The sequence below is a fragment of the Gadus chalcogrammus genome, chromosome 20, assembly GCF_026213295.1.
Source record: "Gadus chalcogrammus isolate NIFS_2021 chromosome 20, NIFS_Gcha_1.0, whole genome shotgun sequence".
Lineage (NCBI taxonomy): Eukaryota > Metazoa > Chordata > Actinopteri > Gadiformes > Gadidae > Gadus > Gadus chalcogrammus.
Genome location: NC_079431.1, coordinates 3,141,261 through 3,150,057, shown reverse-complemented (window position 1 = coordinate 3,150,057; position 8,797 = coordinate 3,141,261). Strand labels below are relative to the sequence as shown.

At 49.9% G+C, this 8,797-nt stretch overlaps 1 protein-coding gene across 1 annotated transcript in view; it reads right to left on the bottom strand.

Moving 5' to 3' along the window:
• The window catches only part of lrp2a (low density lipoprotein receptor-related protein 2a), a 71,380-nt gene that overhangs the window by 60,258 nt on the left and 2,325 nt on the right, over positions 1–8,797 (bottom strand). Inside the window, exons 2-7 of the mRNA XM_056579275.1 lie at positions 3,529–3,636; positions 3,035–3,157; positions 2,484–2,600; positions 1,071–1,181; positions 811–924; positions 239–355 (exon numbers count right to left, since the gene is read on the bottom strand). Of these exons, the coding sequence (XP_056435250.1) occupies positions 239–355; positions 811–924; positions 1,071–1,181; positions 2,484–2,600; positions 3,035–3,157; positions 3,529–3,636 (690 nt within the window). The remainder of the gene's footprint in view (positions 1–238; positions 356–810; positions 925–1,070; positions 1,182–2,483; positions 2,601–3,034; positions 3,158–3,528; positions 3,637–8,797) is intronic.

Sequence of the window (8,797 nt, the reverse complement as noted above, 5' to 3'; positions counted from 1 at the left end):
AACCGGCGACCCTGCCGGCAGCGTTGCCAGATTGGGCCCCGATTTCCCTGCCCAATCCGGCAACCCTGGCTGCAGCGTTGCCAGCTTGGGCGGGAAATCGTAACAACACTGCCCGTGCCGGAAGAAATCTGAGGGGAACAGATCCTGTGTTTCTGGGTCCCGCTGCGTTTAAAAGCCTCGGAACACCGAACGCCTAGAGTGTGTTTGCAATTGAAGTGTTTCGAAGTCGAAGTCGTACCACAGCCTCTCTCGTCGGCGTTGTCTTCGCAGTCGTCCTCCCCGTCACATAGCCACACCTGGTGGATACAGCGGCCGCTGGGGCAGCTGAAGTAGCTCCCTCTGCAGGTGGGGTACGCTGCCAAGGGGAGAGGCAAAGGAGAGGACTTCCAGAGTTTAGAGTGCCTCTCGCAACAGCAGCCACGGTATCCGAGACAGAGATCAACAGGGATCAGAATGAGAGAACTGGACAAAGTGGGGGAGAGGAGGGGGAGAGGAGGGGAGAGGAAAAGAGGGGAGGGAGAGGAGGGGAAAGGGGAAGGGAGAGGAGGGGGGAGAGAATAGGGAAAGAGAGGTAGGGAGAGGGGGGAGGGGAGAGGACGAGAGGAGAGGAGCGGGGGAGGGAAGTGGAGAGGAGAGGAGCGGAGACGAGAGGTGGGGAGAGGACCAAAGTAGCAAAGGGGAGTGAAGGGAAAGAAAGAGGAGACAGGGGAGAGGAGAGAAGGGAAGAGGAGAGGAGATGTAGGAGAGGGGAGGACAACAGAGGAGAGGAACGGAACGGAGGGCGAGGGGGGGCAGAGAAACGTTACATACTGCAGTTCTGCTCGTCACTCCTGTCCCCACAGTCGTCGTCGTGGTCGCAGACGTATCTCTGCGGCACGCACTCTTCGTTGCGACAGGCAAACTGTCCGGTGCTGCAGTGCTGCGCTACAAAGTGACAGGAGGACAGAGGGAACCATCATTCCCCGAAAAAATGCACCACACTATGGGGAACATTGTAGCCGAGGAGCAACCCGGCCTTGGGGGCTTGTGGAAGTGTTTGTGGCAGAGGTTTGTCCGCTGTGTCCTCTTACTGCAATTGGCCTCGTCAGAGCCGTCCCGGCAGTCGGCCACCTGGTTACAGCGCTGGGTGCGGTTGTAGCACGCTCCGTTAGCGCACCTCAGCTCCGTGCACTGCGGGTAATCTGGAACACAGAGCAGTGAGTGGGGAGTGTTAGCAGACGCTGACTCAACATACAGTGACCTCGATCCACTTGGTTCTCAAATGCGTTGCTTTAAATATTCGCTGTTGGTTAGAGAGAGAGGGCCGGACTATCAGATACAGGGGTTCAGCGCTCCATCAGACTTCTGTTGGAGGGATATCTGTTTCCGTTCTACGTTGTTTCGTGACATGTTACAGATATTACTTTGTCAAATTGTCGATCAAAAAACTATTTTTTTTATTCTCCTTGCTTTGATGCTGTTCTTCTTGTGATGTTGTTATTCTTGTCATAGAGAGAGAGAGAGAGAGAGAGAGAGAGAGAGAGAGAGAGAGAGGGAGAGAGAGAGAGAGAGAAATATATAGAGATATATAGAGAGAAATATATAGAGATATATAGAGATATTATTATTTCTTCACATATTCCCGAGATAGATTGTAGAGTAGACTATGGAGATTGAAACCATAACCTTCTGGCTGGGTGACCATCACCCCATAACCATTAGATCAACCCGGCCGTTTGCCGGTTCAAACTACACTCCACCTCGCTAATAGGAGCATTAGCGTTCAGGGTCTGCTCCTTCACGTGAAACAGTGGGTAACCGAATATTTCATACATATCTACATGACTGGCATTTCTGTGAGCTGTGGGTCATTAGTTTAGAACAGGAAACTGTGCAATATCATAGCTAAGACCCTGGCAAAGAACGGCACAAAGGGTCATTCTTAGTGGTAACATCCCAGAACATGTGCCAAGCTAATGCGGAGGATAAGGGACGTTTACCATTAACACCAGTAACAGCCACAGCATTCTTTATGAAATTGTGAGATTACCGTAGTGTACTCAGTTGTGCAGCCACCATGTCCGCACAATAACCAAATAGCAGCTGAACCTCAGCTGGACTAATCCACAAAGGAATCTGCAATCAACCTCTGACAACAAGAAGTATATTGTGGCCCGTTCTGTCAGTCAGCGAGCCTCTTAATCTTAACAAATTGATTAAAATGCCAGAGGAGAGAGAGGGGCAGCGAGAGAGACATAGAGGGGGGAGAGAGAGAGGAAGCAAGAGAGAGAGAGAGAGGAGAGAGAGAGAGAGAGAGTGATTGGGAGGGGGGTAAGAGAGAGAGGGAGGGAGAGAAAGGGAGGGGGAGAGAGAGCAAGAGCAACCGAAAGAGAGAAAGGGAGTGAGAAGAGAGAGTGAGACAGACGGAGCGAGAGAGAGAGAGAGCGAGAGGGGGAGCGAGAGAGCAAGAGAGAGAAAGAGAAAAGCAAAGGAGGAGAACTCACGGCATCCTCTTTCGTCCGATCCGTCTGAGCAGTCCGGCAGCAAGTCGCAGCGGTATTCATTGGGGACACACGCTCCGTTGCCGCACCTAAACTGTCCACTGGTGCACGTCCGCTCGGCTGGAGACGGAGAGAGAGCCACACGGGACCTGCTGTTTACTGTCGAGCACTCGCGACTTATGCTGAGTTCAGAGACGCCTTGTTATGGAGCAGGAGGCCGGGACTGGCCCTCTGGGTAAGCTGTTGAAGCTAGGGAATCGAACCCAGAACCTTTCCCCCCCCCCCCCCCCCTCTTGAAGCAAAACTTGATGGTGGATGTTGAGTTTTTAGGGGCTGTTGAATATAATTCCATTTCTTAAACAGAAATGAGGGAGTTCATGCATTATGAAAGTCTCTGAGGTGGATAGTGTGTGCCTTACTGCACCCACCAACCTCTTACTGCTACCACTTCCTGCTCACGCATCACCACAAGTCAATCGTCAACGGTTACAACATCTACAACACGTTAACTGCCCCGCGGGGGGGGGGGGGGTGGGGGGGGGGGGCACACTCACGGCAGTGTTGTCGCTCGTCCGAGCCGTCCTCGCAGTCCTCCTCGTCGTCACACACCCACACGTCCGGGACGCACTCGCCGTCGCTCAGACACTTGAAGTGGCTCTGGGCGCAGGTCACCTGAGCTGTGGGAGCAGAGACCGCAGCGGGTCGCAAGGTCATTCAGCGGGTCGCAAGGTCATTCAGCGGGTCGCACGTTGGCTCCCGGTTCAGGTGTAATGTCCATATCCAGATGGTCGCGTCCGATATTCAATCCCATGTTGACCAAAGCAGGGTAGAACTGTTTTAGTGCAATTTAATATTTTGTTTGCTTAAAATTTTTGTCACAAATCCGTCTCTACATTAGGCATATTTTATATTATTTTTCCCTAGTATTATATTTAAATAAAATATTATGAATCACATGCAATGCAATCATTTATAAATGGTGGGAACGAACGTGAAGGACAGAATCAACGCATCCCAGTGCATTTGTGCGTTCGACCGGTAGACTCACGGCAGTCCTGCTCGTCCGAGTCGTCCACGCAGTCCGACGTCCCGTCGCAGTGCCAGTCGCCCGGGATGCAGCGCCCCGTCCCGCAGCGGTACTGGCCCAGCTCGCATCCTGCACGACCACAACAACACACCGCAATCAGAACGACCGGCGACAGGACAGCGTTCAGGTCTCACCCCCCCGGCCACACACTTTTGAGCTGTGCTAACTTTGAAATCCATTTTTAAAACCAACTTAAAAACAGAAGCCTAGACACACCGGGATCTAAAAAAGAAACGGGAGTCAAGGTTTAAAGTACGTGGATGGGGTCAACCTGTTATTGACATATCTACGTCCGCATTGCAGACAACAACAACCACAGCATGAGTTGTGCAATCGCCAAACAGCAGTGTTTTGATGACGTCTTGCCCCAAGAGGATCTCGCGGTTGCTCTGACGCACACGGGTCGCCTTGATGAGGCGTGCTGCTCACAGCATCGACGCGCCGCGGAGACGCGCGTGCCAGCCGGCCCCCCCTCTGACAGTTACACAACCCACTCCCCTGCACACACACCCCCTCCACCCCCCGCACTCATCCCAGGGCGGCTTTGATGTTCACACTGGAGCGGCACACGTTCAGATAAGGAACCCCCCCTTCTGGCTTTCCTGAACTTCTACGAGGAGGGCTGGTGGTGGTGGTGGTGGTGGTCGGGAAGGGGTTGGGGGTGGTGTTGGTGGTGTTGGTGGTGGTGGTGGTGGTGGTGGTGGTGGTGGTGGAGGTGAAGGTGAAGGTGGTGGTGGTGGTGGTGGTCAAAGAGGTTATTTGGGTGGTGGTGGAGATGGAGGTGCTGGTGGTGAGAGAGGTGGTGTTGGTGGTGCTGGAGGGGATTGGGGCAGTTGGGGTGGTGGTGTAGGAGTTGGTTTGGATGTTGGTGATGGTGGTTATGGTGGAGGTGATTGGGGCGGCGGGTGGTGGTGGTGGTGGTGGTGGTGTTGGTGGAGGCTGGAGATCGACCGGGGGTGAGGTGGTGTGGCGGGTGCGGAGAGGGAGGCATAGTTCAGTGACAGAGTGCTCCGTCAGAGCCTGTCCGACTTGGAATGTGCAAAAATCTGACGGCCTCTCTCTGACAGACTGATTCATGGCACACGCTGGTCCTGGTCAGAAAAGTAATTGAAGTAAATCGTGGTACTGGGTGGTACCGCAGCCCTTTCAACCCAAATACTTCACCGAGGGGAGACGCAAGGTGATGGTGGTTGGTGGTGCAGGCATGCTAGGGGTCGGTGGTCTATCTCTTCCTTGTCTTATCCATTAACCCCCCCCCCACACTCACACACACACACACACACACACACACAGACGTGCACACACACACTCACACACTTAAGCTTTCTCCACAGGGAAAATAAACAGCTTACTATCAAACACAGCAAACACATCAACTCAGTGGTCTCCCGATTTTAAGAAGGCGAATCCGCAAAGACAATACAGTGGTACCGTATTCACACTCCGTATTCTGACTTTATATTCAAATATATTTATTTATTTTTGAAGTTGGATAAAATAACCGGTATTTCAGCATTTCCATTTAAAAACTGAAAATGAAGACATTTTTATCGGATTTCACATTATAAATATAGTGTAGTAGAAATAAGGTATACAGTATTCAAATACAGTATTCAAACCCTTGTTTAACACAAGGTCATGGCTGATCGATGCATAAAAGACAACTCCTGAAAACTGAATGACTAAAGACTAAAGAATAAAGAGAGCAAAGACCCCAGACCTAGGAACAGATCCCTGGGGTAATCTTAGCCCTTGATGAATGACGTGTTAGTGAGAAGTGAGCGGGCCGAGTCAGAAGTGAATCATTTGCTTTATGTAATGTCATGTACCGAGATGGCTTACGACCACGTCAGGGTCAGTGCCTACGCCGCTGCGCTAAAAGCCTGGCAGCCAGGTTCACACTCGAGGCCGTGCATCGGCTGAATCAGCCAAAGCAGAACAGCACCTCTCCCCACACCGCCGCTGCCAAACCGGGCATCGGATTTAACTCGTTCGGCAGCTATCTGGGAGGCAAACCTTTTTCTCCTGCTCGGCTTACTAATGATTAAATTGCTCCCTGTCAGCTCAAAGGGAGCCTTTGTTTTCAAGGCGATCCACCGAATGGTTTTAGCCTCATCTGTAGCGTGGTCGTGAGGACCAACGGGGGACACACAGGGACCCACTCATGGGACGCATGGGGGACACAGCGAAGGAAGGCTGGAGCAGTGTGGACACTTGGGGGACACAGTGCTGGCCCTTGGGGTCTACAGTGAAGGAACGGTGGAGCAGTGGGGGCCCTTGGGGAAGACATTGGGTCTAACCCAGGGGACAGATTGGGGACACATGGGGTCTACAGGAAAAGGACGGGGTGTTCGTGTTCACAAGCAGCAATAAGGACGGTTCAGCAAGCGGAATTCTTCCTATTTAAAGTTATCTTTGTGTAATCTGAGCATCCAAACTTTTAATTAAAACGAGAATTAATTAATTAATTTAGATTTACATTGACGTTTTATTTCAACAAATTTCGTTCAAAACTGGCAAGAAGAAAGACTATACAGTGACAAACAAAATAGCCCACATTGCTTGGAGGAAATTTAATAGATTCACAACGTAGCAAGATTGTGAAAATTGCGATATTATCTGCCCTCTTCTTTTTTTAAACGTGCTTTAACTAGTCTAATGAACAGATTAAATTCATATGAACAAACGGTTATTAATTCAGAATTCACACAGGGTGACCACATGAAACTGAAGAACTCAGAAGCAAATACCACCCTTAACCAGAGACCACCGAGTCGTGCCAGCCGTGGTGACAGCCACCCGGAGGGGGAACCTTCAACAGAACCACCTTGTGTTCCGTCGGCGCTTGAAACACTTTATCCATTCTGTGACTTTGTGTAAATGCCTGTCCCACCTCGGGACAAAGGCCGGATTTGACTCGCTCTCAATCCATACCAGAAAAGGTAGTTAGTATTAGTGGATTTAGGCCTTTAAAAACACAAGCCTGCCATTAAGATTAAGACGTCTTAGCACTGGTGCCTTTTGTCGCTGCTGTCTTTGTGTTGTTATTGTTGTTTTGCCGTTTTTTCCCTTTGCCTGTTTGCTTGCCCGCGTCCTTTCTAATTAGCCAACTTAAACCCACAGCAGGACAGAAGCCCACGCTATCCGGGCGAGATAAGGACACCCTATTACCGACTAACAAAGAGGAGCACCCGAGGAATTTTCATTAGAAAGAAGCTTCTCACCGCTCAGCACCCCACGGGGAAACTACAATGCCACAAAAGAGCTGCCAGCTGGGTTGTTACCTCATAACTAGAAGTTTCCCCCCGGTCCCTTAGGGAAATAAAAGCCAGATAGAACATATGCAGTAAGAGGATACAGTAGGCTACTTCCAGTCTGAGGAGGGCATAAGCCTCCGCAAACATTGGTGTACTACGCCAAAAAAAAAAGAAAACTCTGCGGACGGACGGCCCCAGAACAGCTCTGTTCCTCGTCGCCCACACACAGAAATCACTCGGGGGCCCTTGGGGGCCCTTGGGGGCCCTTGGGGGCCCTTGGGGGCCCTTGGGGAACGTGCTCTGGCTGTCATTAATTAACCGCCTTGTTTTGGTGCTGCCCGTCGCATTCTCTTTGACTGAGCGGTCCAGAAGGCGGCCGCTGGCAGCGGGGAGCGCCGAGCCTGTCTGCGCCGTCGGAGCGGAGTGCTGCTGGCCGTTTCATATGGAAATCGACGCGACGGAACGCAGTCAATTGCCAAACAGCTGACTTTGCCTCTTACCGCTGCACACGGGAGGGAGACAAACAAAACCGAATGGGGGTTATTTTGGCAGAGGCACAAGCGCGTTAAAGGGGGAAGCACGGCGGGACGGTGAGTGGGGTGGGGGGGGGGGGGGGGTCTATGGAGACATGTATTCTTGTAAAGAGCACTCATCAGTAAAATTTTGATAAATGTTTTAACAACTATACAGGTCTGCTGAATGAATGGAGCTCGCCTACGGCAATTAAGGAGGCCATTCAGCTGCCTAATGTTTCCGTGGATACTAAAACAGTGCACACTGCACACAGTGGCAGCGCTCCATCCCCTGTGTCACTGAGACTGGAACCTAGACCCGGAGAGGCGCGGGAAAAAAAAAAGAGAAAAGTTTTTCTTTTTTGTTTTTTTTCTGCCAAGTGTGCTCACTTGTGCTCCCTCCTTTCTAATGCAGGCTTTAGGGTCCTATACTGGAAAGGCCTTTCCCTTAGCATGTGGGAGGTGGCGCAGTCCCATGTTGGCACCGTGTTCCTAATGGAGGACAACACGATTTAACGAAGAAAAGGACGATTTGTTTATTTCGTAATAATGCACAGTGTAAGTTGTCAACATGTTGTCAACATGCAGTTCATGTGTCATATATTAATACAATTAATAACTTCTATGTCAGGGTTTTTCTGGGTTCAATGTTTCCGGCGTAAGACTGTGTTGACTAAGTATTTAATTTCAGGAGAGTTGCAGATTCTCCGCGTAATAATTATGGGGCAGAAGCACACAGAACAGCAGAAATATATCAAGAAGGGTCATGGGACGAACCAAGCATGTCTGGGGTCAGTGATCAGCATGGTCTTTTTCTCTAGGTGGGCTCTTCCTATGATATTAGTCCAGTCAGGGCGCACGCTGCCATGTTTAGTTATTTTCTTGCCGATGCAGGCACGCCATGTGACATCCTCAGTGTTGAAGTTAAGAAAGCTCTGACCCAAATAGTGGACAAAAGGTGAGTGATTCCTCACGCAATGTTCAATCTGCAGCCTGCAGTCCAACCACATGGGGAAAATATGTGTTGAAAGTAAAAAAATAATTCTTCCAATATTTGGTGAATAAACACAGACAATAACTAACTACTAAATTACATTTTTTGGGTTACTTGATTCGATTTTTCACTTGATTTTAAGTGTAACAACATATATTACAGTATGTTATTGTTCACGACTTAAAGTTTGCTGTTGATTGTAATTCTCTGAAAGTGATATATAAGATAAGCTAGGCCGAAAGCATATTACCATGAGTTGGTTGTTCATGATTCCTCAAGTAGGCTTACATTTATAAGAGTACTGTGTGTGTTATTTATCCAGTACTTCAGTGAGTGTTGAGTTGTCGTAAAATGTTTCACTCCACAACATTTAAAAGACACTTCTTCATCTTCTAGCTGGCTTTGAACTCACCGGTCAACTTTAAAGAATGGCAGATGCCCATTCTTTAAAGTTGACACACAGCCAT